General features: G+C 27.5%; 1 protein-coding gene across 14 annotated transcripts in view; it reads right to left on the reverse strand.

Moving 5' to 3' along the window:
* Window positions 1-5,728: 5,728 nt before the first annotated feature.
* Rdl (Resistant to dieldrin) overlaps window positions 5,729-15,737 on the reverse strand; it is a 94,372-nt gene continuing 84,363 nt past the window's right edge. For 4 of the 14 annotated variants that reach the window (XM_074245065.1, XM_074245066.1, XM_074245063.1 and 1 more), the window contains 4 exons: window positions 13,423-13,707; window positions 9,098-9,246; window positions 7,506-7,659; window positions 5,729-6,844 (listed from right to left, as the gene is read on the reverse strand). In XM_074245065.1, coding sequence (XP_074101166.1) covers window positions 6,699-6,844; window positions 7,506-7,659; window positions 9,098-9,246; window positions 13,423-13,707 — 734 coding nt within the window. In that variant the 3' untranslated portion in view covers window positions 5,729-6,698. Of the gene's footprint in view, window positions 6,845-7,505; window positions 7,678-9,097; window positions 9,247-13,422; window positions 13,708-15,737 lie in introns of all 14 variants that reach the window. The other 10 variants (XM_074245070.1, XM_074245069.1, XM_074245071.1 and 7 more) reach the window with 4 other exon arrangements.

Raw genomic sequence — 15,737 nt, forward strand, 5'->3', positions numbered from 1 at the left:
ATTATATTGCAAAAATGTAATAAAAATATTTAAATATTATTGTTACATTTATTTAATAATAAAATTTGAATTATTAATTAGGAATATAATTTTTAAATTAAGACAGCTTTTTTTTTTTATTTTAAATGAAAAAAAAAAAAAAAATTTGAGAATTTGTGATTCAGCAAAAAAATAAGCGAATAGTGGCGCCATCTTGTGGCGAGAAAAGGAACCAAGTCGGCAAGCTAGATCCTGGCTGTAGTAAGCTGCGTAGAAGCCAAACTGCGCAGTCGTCGCGAGATCTCCCGCTGAAAATACGTTGAATAACTGTCAAAATTATCAAATAAGTGTTGTGGTAAGTTAATATTTTTAAAAATTTAAGTTTTTAATTATTATTGAGGGATAAAATTATTTAATTTAGTATTATTTAATGTTACAGATGACTATGACAAGATGTCAACTGAGGAAGGTGAGAAATTCAAGCAGTTGATTCAAGTAAGTAATTTAAAATTTTTATTCTTAATTAAAAAATGATATTTTACAAAATTTAATTAATAATTAAAAATACACGTCTAAATAATTTATCAAAGCTGGATAAAATTTTTTAATTTGAAGTGTACTATTACGTGATATTTCGTTATTTTCAATAAATATTTTTAAATTACAAGCAACTTTGCTTGTAGAGAATGAAAAAAAAATTTTTTTTATTCTCTTAATAACATAGATTGAATCTGTTTATTTTCAAACTTTAGGAAGGGAATGAATTTAAATTAATAAATCAATCATTATATTTTCTTTCATCATTTTTATTTCAAAGGTAGTTTATTAATTTCTGTTTACCGTTACATTATTTATTCTACAATATGCAATTAATATTAAATACATTTTTTTAGAATTTGGTACTCTCAAAACGACTCATATGTCTTATAATCGCTTTAAGCCTTTCTCTCTCTCGCTCTCTTTCTCTCGTCCTGGTTTTTATTAATTTTCCTTACATTTTATAAATCATAACCGCAGTAGTGTCAATTTAACTTTATTTATTTATTTATTTTTTTTAATCAGTCTACTACGATATTTTTTTTTTTTTTAATTTAAGTAATTAATTATATAAATTTGTTAATTAAAAGGGTGCAAGGTTTACCAAGAATAGTTAGTCTTAATGACGAAAGAAACTTTTATTTATATTTACGTGGAAAAATTCGACTTTAAATATTTATTCCCGCGCAATTATTTATATTTATAATTTGTAATGTATATTTTAATTATTCAAGTCCTTTTTTTATGGTCTACTACTTATCAATTATCAACAAAATAAATAATTCAATTATAACAATTATTTAAATGACAAAATAACCGTGTAAATAAATAATTTTAAAGGTCGCATAAATAAAATGACAAATATATACCGTATATAAATATTTAAAATCAAACATACCACCCGATATATTTGCCATTTAATTTATAAAATAAAATCCTTTCGCTTGAGAAATATTTATTAATTAATATTTTTTATTAATTAAATATTTTATAATTAACTATTATACTTTACAATAATTTCACTTTCTCTTCGCGTGAATTAAAACAAAATACGTGGACATATTATATCAACGTAATCAGTAAACACAATTATAATTCATAATCAATTAATAATTAATTAACACAAAATAAACTCAATATACATAAATACATACTTTAAACAACAATATATAAAACAATGAGTCAACGAATTTAATTATTAGTCTAATGATAAATTGTTTAGTATGAAACTCCACGCATTCATTCTCTCAATCAATTTATTAATTAATTAATTATTCATTATTTAATGGTTTTATTAAATCATTCAAGTACTCTATGTGCAAACGGCAAATGTGTTTATCCTAAGAAAAATTTTGGGTCTGTTACAACCACACATTTGTATCATTATCATTTCCTTTAATATTTTTTTTTATTAGTTTTTTTTTTTTTTTTTTTTTCCGTCCATCTGATTGACTAAAAAGTGTAATAATATGAAGTTGGCAGTTTTCGTTAACGTCATTTGAACTGGTACATCATACACTTTGTCGGATCCTTTTTCTTACAATATTTTTCTATTTTATTTTATTTATTTTTTTTTCTTTTAAATGTTTAATATTTTTTCCGGCAATCAATTAGTCTACCATTCCTATTTAAAGTTGTTTTATCTAAATATGTGCGAACAATCACGTATGTGCACTACATATTTGCATATTGTATAATATTTAATTATTTATATATATTATATTAATTTCACAGTACTTTTAATGCATAATAATACTCTGTATAAAACTTGTATGTACAAGATGTGACTGTATTTTTAAATATTTTTTAAATTTAGTAATGGTTACTTTTTTTTATTAATAAGGTGAGTGTTTAATCGAGCTGGGCTGACTTTTATTTTCATTATTATTATTATTATTATATTAATTATTATTATTATTTAAGTAAGTAAGGATTCCTCCGTAGTCCTATCTCATTAACGTCTTAATTAATTAATTAAGTATCTAATATACGCATTAAGTGCCCAGAAACGCAAATCCTACCTGAGGACAAAGACTCACTCGGATTCGTACGACGCGATAATTATAAATTATATTTTTTTTATCAATTACTTTCATTGTAAAATTAAACTGAGAATGTATGTAATTTTAAAAAGCAAATTTACTAATTTATTATCGCGTCACACGATTTTTACTAAAAATTATTATTTAACATAAAATATAAGCATTCTATTTATAGAATATATATCACAACGATAAACGACTAAAATTACATCTTTAATCATTCTCATATTTTTTACTATCATAGAGACTCCGAATAGATAACGTATATATAACTATCGAATCGTTTTTGTCTCTAAAAAAAAAAAAAAAACAGACTATGAATTTTATTAAATATATATAAAAAAAAAAAAATAATTATTCGTCGTCTGTTAATTTTTTCCAACGATTCATGTAACAATTACAACAATACTGAATAGTGACTATACAAATAATACAAATATAAAAAATAATTTATTAAAGTATTTTAATAAATTATTATTTTTTTTTTATTTATGGAGCGTTTATTTAAGTTTATTGATTTTATAAATTATTTTACAGTTATATCGAGTTTTTTTATATTTTATAAACGGACGTCTATATCGTCAATAATTAATTATTTAAATAAAGTAACAAAAAATGAAATTCAATAACAGTTAAAATTAAATAATAATAGATTTATTATATATATATTATATTTATTATATATATATATATATATTTATTATATGCGATTTTATTATTCGATAACTATTAAATATTTTAACTATTGATTTGTAAATAGAAAAAGTTATTATATTTCATTATTTATTAATATTATTCGTGATTTTGTTTGGTAATTTTTTAGTATTAAAAAAAAGCTTGAGGAAGTTGAGAGGATTGGATATTTATATATTTATATTGTTCGTTGATAAATATTTCACGTGCTGCTATTGTTTATTATTATTATTTTAAATATTATTCATTTATAAATATTATCATTAATTTGAGATCCTTTAATTCTAAAATCGAGGCAGGGAGCTTTAATAAAATAATTAAAATCAGTGAAATTAATAAATAATTTATCGGCAAAGAAAAAGAAAATCGAAGCATAAAATCACTCACATTTTTTGTTAAATTTTTGTTTACTCTAATCACTCTCAGCTTTTTTAAAAACTTTTTTTTTATCTTATTCTTGTACCGTAACTCTTTCTCTTAGTATTTGCGAATAGTATGAGAGTTATATGAAAGAGAAAATAGAGATCATGAAATGAGTGAGTGAGTGCTCGGGAGCGAGATAGACAAAGAACCCAGGGTGTGTCTGGTCGATATCCTGAATGGCAAGTTTCCACATCCCAGCGTCCTCGTACTAACTCTAAATAATAATAATAAAAAGAAGAAAAAAAATAACGCGCTGATGGGAGTGCAAAAAATACTAAAATTACCGAGCTTGAGATAAAGATTAAGACTGAGAGTGACTGCGAGAGGAAACGTCCGCTGATATGACAAAGTCGAAAAAAAAAAAAAATTAATGTACATTTTTGTTATCATTGTACCGTTGTTTAATTAAATTCAATATGTTTAATTATTATATTTTCTGGCTTTAAAAACGAGATAGTTAAAACAGCAAACAAAAAAAAAAATATTAAAAATAAAAAATCCGAGGAGCCTTCATATCCCTAGCCTCGGGAAATATTTTGCACGAAGCATCGATTACCGGTGGAAGGCGTTAATTAAATATATTTTTATTATATTATACATATTTAGGAATATAAATAGTAGGAAATATCGTCGAGTTTCGTTGCTTCGTGACAGATTTTTTTTTCCACGTAAAATAATAAAATCAATAGAAATAATTAATATTTTAATAAATAAAATTAATTAAATATTTCCCGGGCCGATTATCGCACGCTCACATTCCAGGTATTTTTTTTTTTTTTTTATTTTAATATATTTATATTTTTATGTATTTATATATATTTATATCTACAAACATACCGATTTATCGATAATTATAATTTTATAAATATAGTAACCTACTTGATTAAATGAAATTAACGATTTGATGATAATAATAATTTATAAATTTGTTATCAATAATTAATAATCAATAAATATGCTATTTATAATTAACTAATAATAATAATCATCAATTAACATTCTCGTCAGTCTCGAGTCATACACAGACGTGTGTAATAATCAACAATTATTACAACCGCTCCACTAATTAATTACTAATTACAATTACATATATTACGCGATAACAATCATATTGTTCAATCAACCTTCAATTATTATTATTATTATTATTAAATATTTATGTTACTGGTTTTTTTTTAAACATAATAGTAAAAACGTAAAAAAAAAAGATTAAAAAAAACTAAAACACTTGTCACTTAAATAATATTTATTTTATTTTATTAATTAATAGCAGTTCCACTGAATAAACGTTGGCGTATCCATTCATATTATATTTAATCACTCGTATCAAATCGTTTATCTATTTATTAATTAATCAATTTATTTATATTTATAATAATTGGTTAAAAAACAAATTTTAGTAGCAAGTTTTGAGCCACGATTATGCCTATAATCGAATGCTTATATTTTAATAATAAACTACAGTGGCTAAATTGACTTATTTATACCGAAAAAATTTATTAATTATTTATTTTGGTTTTGTTATTTATTAATAACTGCTTTCACGACGTTACTATAAAGATATACTGGCAATGCTTTTAAAGGTATATCGTATATTATATATTATATATATATATTTTTTTTAATTTTTATTTAATTATGTACTGTATTATAAATCCATCGAAATGAGCGCACTGTGAAGGGTAATATCCGTGATTACATTTAGAATTAGTTAGAAAATTTTAGAGGTAATGGTTGATTTACAAACGAGTTTAAAACCATAATTTACTTTTTAGAGTTTTTTTTTTTTTTTTTTTTTTTTATTTAATTCTAGAGACTATATCACCTTGATCGTCATCGAAACCGATTTTAGAAAAAATTATAAAATTAATTTAGCGATTACCCTCGACAGCGAGCTTAAATCGAGCTATATATAACATTTATTTATTTATATATTTATACTTAGTAATATTAATATTAATATTGATATAATACATCTATCTATATATATATATATATATATATATATATATATATATATATATATATATATATATATATATATATATATATACATTTGTATTTATATTTATATTTATATTCGTCTCTGAAGGCTTTCGCGGCACTGTACACACCATTTGCAATGTAACAACAAAGTCTTCGCACTCGCCTCGCATTTTCAATTATTTTTCACGTTATTCAACATATACATTACATCATTATCATTATTATTTATTTATTATTATTATTATTAGTTTTATTATTATTTATTTTTGCTTGACATTTTTCATATAACAGTTTCATATATTTCCGTCCATGCTTTACTATTACGGCTCGACATGCTTCAGTCTTCATTGCGCTTAACGATCGCAGAAATTTTGACTTCTGCACATTATTAATATTTACGTTTTTTTTTTTTTTTTATTTCACAGATATTTTAATTTTGTCTAATACTTCTTTTATGAGCATATTTTTAATAGTTTTAATAATAATAAACAACCTACGAGGTTAATTCAATTATTAGTTTATTTTTTAATTTAATTTTTTTTTTTAAATCCTCCATTTAGTAGGCTATGAAGTCACTTCGGCGATCGTGTTTGCGTTTTTTCCCCGAGGAAAAAAAAGTCATTGAGCATAGACCACTTGATACGCCGGCAGAGTAACCGGCAATGGTCATGTATTTTTATTCATTTTTTTTAAATTAATTCATCACGTATTTTTTTAAATTTTTTTCTTTTTTTTTTTCGAATAAATAAAATAATTATTAATCATCTCCTGTGTGAAAAGGATCCTTTAAAATGCTTATTAATAGTTAATATTTTTTTTTTTTTTTTTTTTTTTTGATGATTGGACGACGCGACGAGTGAGTGTCGCACAGTGCCTGAAAGTCGGTAATTAGTCACAGCACGGTTTTAGTATTTAATATTTTATTTTTTAAATATATTTTAACGATTAAATCCCGTGGTGTCGATGCTTCAGCTCTCGAGTTCTAGTGTATCCACGCTGAGATTTAACGACGTAACATTTAGATGAACGTTTTTTAGTTTATTTGGCCTCCTCCAGTAGCACCAGGTCGTCCGCGACAACGTCGCTGATGTGCAGGTATATTATCCAGTACATCAGATTAAAGCAGACAAAACACACGGGAAAGACGATCCGCGAGTATTTGTCGATATCCGAGGGCGTGATACCTGTAAAAATCACACGTTTCTTTGCTATGCGGGTGTAATTACTGGTTCTTATATGAATTGTGCAAGACGTTTCTTGTAATAAGCTGTTTACATTGCATTATATTCATCAGTATTTTCAATTATTAGTTTTTGTTTTTCATACTGGAATTACCAGACATTTGATTATTTTTTAAAATTTATTTAGTAAATAAATTAGCGACAAAAATTTATTTTTAAAAAAATTTTAAGAAAGTCTTCTTTAAAATTAAAAAAAAAAATTATTTTTTGGTTAAAAAATTTTTTTACTTGATTTAAAATGATCAAACTCTTAAAAATTAATTTTTTTCTTTCAAATCAAGTCATTTTTTCACAAATTTTGCTTGTAAAATTTTAACAAAATTTTTTGTCACAATTTATTTGCTAAAAAAAAAATTCTGAAGCTTATCAAATGTCAATTTGGTCAAATAAATTAGCAAATGGTGCTGATATAACATTCATTGCTTGCCAGTAAAAAATAAATTTTCAAATTAGTTACTTTGTACTATAAAAGCATTATCAACAATATTAAATAGATATAATAATATAATAAATAAGTAAATGAATGAGACAGTTTATTTCAAGTATACGTCCCATATAATTCATGGTGGTAATAAATGTTAATAAAAAACGAAGAGAGACCTACATGGCGTACCGTAGAGCTTGCTGATGTCTTTGGTCGGATGAATAAGATGAGGAGGCGCCGGAGGAGCTTCTTCGTCAGCCCGGCCGTTTATGGTGTTCTCTAATGTTCCACCTTTACTGTGTGCCTTTGGGTCGTGGACCTTGAACCGCACCTCCTGGACAACACGGGACCACTTACAAGAGACACGGCAGTTCGCCACGGGGAGTCCGTTAATAGATCAACCCCTTACTTTATTTTTTATTTTATTCAAATCAACTTGACACTTTTTTTTTAGTCGAAAATTTTTAGTGCATTCAATAAAATAATTATTTTAATTTTTGTTACAGTGCTTGTGCGTGTGAGCAGCCGGTAATTTGGTGCATAAAGAAGCAAAAAGTGTTTGGTGAGTGCTTTCGCTAAATTTATTTCTATTTGATTATAAGATTTGTGTTGCTTAAGTTTATTAATTAGCTTGAATTTAATTAATATATGAATAATGGATCACCGTTTTAGGGTTTAATATCCGCGAGTAAAAAGGTTTGTTAATAATTTCGAGTAGTTGAAAATAAATTGAGAATGTTTGTCATAAAAAAAAAATATATATATATATATATATATAAAACGGGTGAATTTTTTCCCGTTGCCGTTGGCTCTGTTCTCCATCGACAAATTTAATCTCAGTCCAGGAGTAGTCCGCCACTCGAATAATTAATTCGTTCTCTAATTAAAGCACTTTTTTCAGTTTCCTCTAGACATTTTGTTTTGTGTGTTTTGTCATTGCTCATTGTATATGCATGTTTGTTTATTTATTTATCCATGTCTCTGTACTTGAAAGTTTCAGAGCGCTCTCGGATTTATTTTTTTTCTATTATTTACTCTCCAGCGTTTGATGCCGATGCGAGTAATATTAGTAATTATAATTACAAAAAATCCATTCAATTTAATTAAAAGTAACGAATTTTTTTTTCACTTTTTTACCGAGTGTGCTTACAAAGAAAGTAATCTGGGGAGTGATTTTATATTTTCTCCGCTATAAAAGTAATTTACAAAAATAAAATAGATTTTATTGTTGCTGCTGCTGTTGAAATAAAAATACGAGTTAAACAGTTGCGGTTTTAACGCACTGAAAGTTAGCAAACGAGGGTTCTAATTGATAGACTCAATTATTTAGAGTTAATTAACTAATTTCTCAAGGGGAAGTGTAGCCAGAGCGACTTGCCGACTGTCCGTAAGTAGTACTACTACTGTTTCTGTTTTGCGCTCGTAAATTACGGGGCTCTTACCCGCACTAAGTACTTGTCTTCTTTAAGCTTTATTTATTTTATTTTAACTTTTTTTTTTTTTTTTTTTTATCTATATTTCGCTCAACAGAACGCCGGCCAACTTGAAACGCTCAACGCTCAAACCATTATTAATTAATTAAATTCATAATTACCCTTGAAAAAAAAAAAATATACTTTTAAAGTGCCAAGTTGATTTCGGTAACTAATTTATAACTTCGATACTTGCAAAAAGTATCGGGGAAATAAAATAAGAAAAAAAAAAACTACGAGGACTGTAAAAAAAAAAAAAAACGGGAATTTCCCAAAAAAAACCGTCCAAGTTTTACTCACAGTTTGTTTGGGCGCATGATCACCATGATCACCAGGTACACCTGGTGGTCCTGGATTTTCCCTGGCAGCTTTCATACTCTCAGCTATTTTTTGGAACCTATTCTTGCGCATCTGGATCCTCTTAGCCATGTAACCGACCGTGGCGTACTCTGTGAATCAATAACAGCCATTTTACACCGTATTTAACTCTCTTAACAAATCTCACTTTTTCTCCCTCTTAAAAGAACTCAAAAAAAAAAAATTAAAAAAAAAATTATAGTGCAAATTTAAAAAATTATATTTATCATTAATTATTATTATGGCAATTATTATTATTAATATTTATTATTATTATTATTATTGTAATTATAAATCCAGTGAGAGGTGAATTGCTCAAAGTAATGTCGAACTCATTAGTAACATTTAAGTCGTAAGTTAAGTGCTGGAGAGCTTTGCTCCTTTATCCATCGACGAGGTTAACTTTTGTACATGAAAGGAATAGAATGAGCTTTAGAGCTTATCTTGAAGCCAACTCCCTTTTGTCTCTCATCTGGTTGTTGCTCTCATCTAGTAGTTAGTAGTTAGCAGTTGTAGTCAGTGCTAAATCTTTACTCCTTAACTCCATCAAGAAAATACCTAATTTCGTTATTTCGTTTGTCTTTTTCATTTCTCAACTAACTAATTCCATCTTACCTTTGCCCCATCAATGCTGAGTCGCGTTTCATCTTTACCTTTCCCTATTTGTTCGTGTAATGTGCAATATCATGGATAATGTATACTGTTAAATTAAGGGCACCACTAGTGTGACGTTTAAAAAATATTTATTTTTGGGAATTTTTTACAAGAAAACTATTACTGGCGATTGTTTTGGAATTTGGCGCATTATATTATTTGAACTATAAGTCGAATGAAAAAATATTTGGTATATTTGTTAAAAATTTTATGCTCTACAATTTTGAACCAATAAATTATGAGTTATTTTGGAAAAACTAAAAAAAATTTCCAAATTTCGGAATTTTTTGGGTATTTTTTATCAAAAGTCAAATTTTTGAATTTTTTTTTTCTCTCAAGACTTGCTTTGGCAGATCTCAATATTAATTTCACAAACTCAAACTATCTGAAAATGCAAAACAAATGAATTATTAAATATTTCACATTAGTAGTGCCCCTCAGTGTAAATGTACAATACAGCAAAGGTGTGTGTGTGTGTGTGGGTTTGTTGCTATGTAGTCTCTTGTGTCATTTGAGTTGAGTGTGAGATACCCCCAATGGCTCATAACGGTTCGCCGATTCAGAATGTAATTTCACCACCGGAACTTCTTGATCCAGAAGTTTAGCTCTCAACCCCCTCTTCATCACCATCACCGTCATCAGCAAAGCGAAAGAAGTACCTGTACCTGCAAATACACTTGTACAAGATGGACCGTCTACAAACCGTTTGAGAGCTGACCCACGTCAATCACCACTATTTCTTCTTTACCCACTTTTTTTTTCTCTCTACCCCTAATTAACTCTTTAGGGTGAACTTTGTTGAGTCTATTCTATTTTGTTCGAGCTAAACTACCTCGTTTATTGAATAATTTAAAAAAAAAAGTAGTAGTATTGTAATAGAATAACTAATTAGCGGTACGTGCTTAAAAGTGGTTAATAAATTTCTAATTAAGCGGAATAATTTCCCTAAGGTGAAATATAATACCTTGTTCGGCATGACTTTAGGCTTACGGATAGTTGTGTAGCAGCGAGAGTGTGAGGACTTATAATTAGCAGTGATAGGACGGGAATTCGGGGACATTCGAATGTTTAATGAGGAGCAAGGGCTGATTAATTGAAGGGGTTACAATAATATACAGTTACATTTGATAGTGTAATAGTAAGGTGTCATGTGAGATGTGTATGACCATTTTATATACGCTTGCGTCACAAAAAAAAAAAAAAAAATATATATATATATATATATATATATATATATATATATATATATATAATACTGCTGGTGTGTCGTTGTTAATAACAGGCTTATCAACTGAGACGGAAAGTTATTATTATGGATAACAAAGAAAAATTATTGAGGATTATGTATTGATTATTATTATCGTCATTATTATTGTATACTGTTTGAATATGAAAGAGGTTGCTTGTAGGTATGGTATGGTATGCCATGGTATGCAAAGTTAAGTAAAGGAAAGTTGGTTTATTTCTAGCGAGCATCCTCCTGTTAAATTAATCGAGCTTGTGATGATGATGCCATTTCACACTTTTAAATCTACATAGACATATAGGTACATATACATATACTTATACATATGTGTTAGTATCAGTCTTTATCATCTAGTGAGCGGGTCATTCCGATGGATTTTTCGTTCTCTATGCAACGATAGGCAAGAGAATTTATACGTATAAATAAATATATATCTAGTTTGATCTATGTGTTACTTTATACATCAATTTTAGTTTGTTTTTTACTAAAATATTTACGTACATTTTTTTTTTTATGTTTTATGGTCCAATTTCCCGATTGGATTTTTTTTTCGTTTATTCGGTTTATTTTCTCTGTGTGAGATTGAAATTTTATCAAGGATTTAATTGAAAAAAATCTACTTTTTTCTCGATCGTTATCATTTTTTCTTTTGCAGCTAAAATATTTTATTGACATGAATCGAATATGGTAATATAAGCGGTATGTTTTATTTTTTATTTATAAAGATGGAAATCCTCGCGCTTATTTTTTTTTTATCACTTTTTGATCAGTTGATTTTAAGCGCTGTAAAATATTGTCAAATTTTAAATTCAAATTTTAGATCCACTTTATTTATTATTTTTTTAAATTAACTGACAAAAAAAAATAAAAAAAAAAAAGAGTTCACTTTTTTTTTCACTGCAAAAATTATTTAAATTATGTCAACTAAATAACTAATCTTGTCTAACCCTAAAGAAGCTTTGTACAGCTAAATATCTTATTTTATTTAAAAAAAAAAAAAAAAACAATGAAAATATAAATGAAAATAATTTATTAAAAAAAAAAATAATTTAGACGGAACCGTAAAAAAATATACCAATTGTTATTTTGTTCCTTAGAGGGTAAAAAAAAACGTTTTATCTTGGATAGTAAAATCACGTACGATGAAATTGAACATAAGGGAATACGTGATAGAATAAGGTGTCTCAGAGGGATCCGTCAGTCGAGACGAGAGCGTTTATCAGTGAACAGGACTCGATATATAACCCGACTAATGTATAATAATCGAGTGTACTTGAGTCCGTCGTGAGGACGCGGAACCCTCGATCTATCAAAATCATTGCACACTGCTCATTGTTCTAACACAATAAAAACTCGGTCATATTAATGATAATAATTAATTTGAAAAATAATTTTACTCCCCGGGAAACAGTGTACACTGTTTAAGATCGATCAATTGATCTACGGCTCACGTTACGATCGCTCATTATTTTTTTATTTATTTATTTAATTAACTCAAATAACAAAAAATTAATTACTTTCATTCGTTGTGTCTTATCAAAGAGATTTATCAAAAATAAGCGGGAGCAAATCGTGATTAATTAGCAAGTCAGTACGTTCGATCAATCAAAATCGCAGCACACTGTCGAATAACAATAATAACAACAACAACAACAACAACAACAATAATAATAATAATAATAATAATAATAATAATAATAATAATAATAATAATAATAATAATAATAATAATAATAATAACAATGATAAATAATAAAATACATTGTACATTAAGTGCGAAGTATTTTTGCGCGTGTTTTAATTGCTATTGCATAGTGCTAAATAAATATATATTACTATAAAAAAAATATATACACAATAAAGGCTTTTATTTTTATATATATTTATATTTATATTAATATTTATTGATTGATATTTACATAATAATTTATCAAAGTGCAACAGTATGCTGTGTTTAAGATCAATCGATCGTTAAAAGACAAGCGTTGCTTAATTAAAAACATATATATAGCTGTAATGTCTGTCTATATATATATGTAGACTTCACTAGACTCTCATTGAGACTGACCAAGGACTGGTGAAGATAAAAATTGTTTTTATAAATATTTTAAAATTTTAATTTAAAGTGCTTTTAATTTTAAAATTTGCTTAAGCCAATAATAATAATAACATATAATAAATAGTGTCACGACTCATCTATGTGAGCGGATAAATAAAAAAGCAAATTTGAAATTGAATTTAATTTAATATTGAATTTATAAAGATATTAAATGATACGTTAAATAAAAAAGTGTGTTAATTTTTTTGGTGTTTGATTGAGAAGTCGGGTGGGGGGAGAAAAAGGAGGCGGACTGGTATGTTTACTTACCGAGGAGCGAGGCGAAGACCATGACGAAACAAGTTCCCAGGTAGACATCGATGGACTTGACGTAGGAGATTTTGGGGAGGGCCGCGTTAGTCGAGGACATGAGGGTTGTCATGGTGAGCACAGTGGTTACTCCGAGGGCGACCCGAGCGGGGGTTGCGTTTCGGTTTAGCCAAAAGCTCACCCATGAGATTATCACGATTAATCCCGAGGGTATGTAGATCTGGATCAGGTAGTAGCCCATCGATCGTACGAACTGGATCTCACAGGCTAGCCGAGAATAATTTCCTGTAATTAAACCAAAGTTCCTTTTTAGTTATTATACTGTCGGGTAAAACGAATGCGCACCTCCATTTTTCACGGACACATTATTTGACATTTGTCATTTTTCATTATTATTCAAATTATATTCCTACCAGTAGTTTAGACTCTCAAACAGATCTACTGGAAGTTATTGCCGAATAAATTTATCGAATCGTAAAAACTCTATTTATATCGTTATTCTCGTAAACAAATTTTTTATTTTAAATAAATTTAAATATATATCATGCACATACATACATTTCATTTTATTCCGAATTTTTATTGACCTTTTCGTTTTACTCCTCCGTTTATTCATATGCTCGCTGGTCCATTATTTATACATCAAATTTTTTATTGTTATTTATACATTTTTTTTTTTTTTTTATTAAGACACTGTGAAAAAATCAGGAGCGAATATGGAAAACTTTGAAAAATTGAGCCCAATTTTTACAAAAATTATTTTCAAGTTTTATTCAAAAATTTTTAAACTAATAATTATTTTTTTTTTTTATTTTTATTAATGAAATGAATTCACCCCGGGGATTTTTACAGTGTATTATTTAAGGTGTTTTAATTTATGACTTTAAAATGAGTTCTTGGATAATATTTTTCTGTCAGTATTTAAATTCTTCTCTCGGTGAACAATCTTGATCGCTCCTTCCATAGCTGCTTACTCCCAAGATTGAAATTGCAAGCTCGAAGTATACGTAATATAAGCGCAAATATAAATATAAAGAAAAGACGAGTGTAAAAACGTCAAAGAGAATAAAGTTGTGCTTGTAGTTTTTGCCGGGAAAGAAACCAAAGAGAGTTAAATAAAAAACAGATCAAGATAAAAATAAAAATATAGAAGATAAGCGAGCTTTCGTATATTATATATCCTCCTTATATTTTCTCCCTGTCGTTAGTTCGGGGCTTGACTTGGACAATAAAACTATAAACTCTTAACTGTTGTCTTGCGCTCACACTTGCTCTATATACCAACACTAAAAGGAAGAGCATTTATCACATATAACCGGTAAATCAGAATCTCCGTCCTTTGACCTTTTTCTCGGTCTGCTATATTTGTATTCAGCAATTTCACTTGGGAATAACGTTGAATCAGAAAATGAAATCGGATTTATTTAATAATTCACAATCTCGTGATATCTCATCCCTTATTTTATCTTTTTCTTCTTTTAACTTTTTTTTTTTTTTTTTTTTTTTTCCCTCCGAATTGTATTAAAGTACTGTACTCTATACGGGTTGGAGTTATACCTATTGGAATTCAACTCCCGTGAGATTGTTCTCTATTGAAAATTCAAATTCTTTTAATTTTTTTCTATTATATAAATTTTATCTTTCTCCTCTCTATACTCTTCTTTCTCTTTTGAATTATTAAATCCATAGATTAAACATTATTAAGAGAATATTCAAGTCCAATTTACAATTACACAAGTTTATTATTCATGACTAACAGAAGAGAACAGTGTACGGTTATTTTTTTCCGGCCTCTGTCTACTCAGCCGGGGACTATAAAATGCGATAAAGGATGACCGTAATAATTTAGACATTAACTGTTTTTAAGATTTAATATATTTTTAACGGAAGTACCAAGCGAAGTAAAAGTAACAAAAATAAAAATAAAAATAATAATAAAGTAAAAAATAAAATTCTTTGTTCGCCAAGATAGCTTAATGTGTTTTCTTGATAACTACTTTCAACAAAGTGTCTAGTGTTACCGAGAGAGGGCGACAGTTCGTTGGCGTCGTCCCCATTTCTTTCTTCGCTTCACCTAAACCGTCACCAGTCGTAGTCGTCTTTTCTAAAAACTTTATCTACACAGGGATATAACATATATAATATGGATCACATTATATACAATGCGATGTAATGTCTCTTTTACTTTTTCTCATTGAGATTAACTCTTTTAGCAAAAGACTGAGCAATATCCATTTTTTTATTTATCATTTTGTTGTTTTTCATCGTACCTTTACTTTGTTCGCGGAAGCTCTTGAGTAATTTACCGAAGCGAC

The sequence above is a fragment of the Cotesia typhae genome, unplaced genomic scaffold, assembly GCF_013202065.1.
Source record: "Cotesia typhae breed Kobodo isofemale line unplaced genomic scaffold, CoteBio_Ctyphae contig_44, whole genome shotgun sequence".
NCBI classification, from domain to species: Eukaryota; Metazoa; Arthropoda; class Insecta; order Hymenoptera; family Braconidae; genus Cotesia; species Cotesia typhae.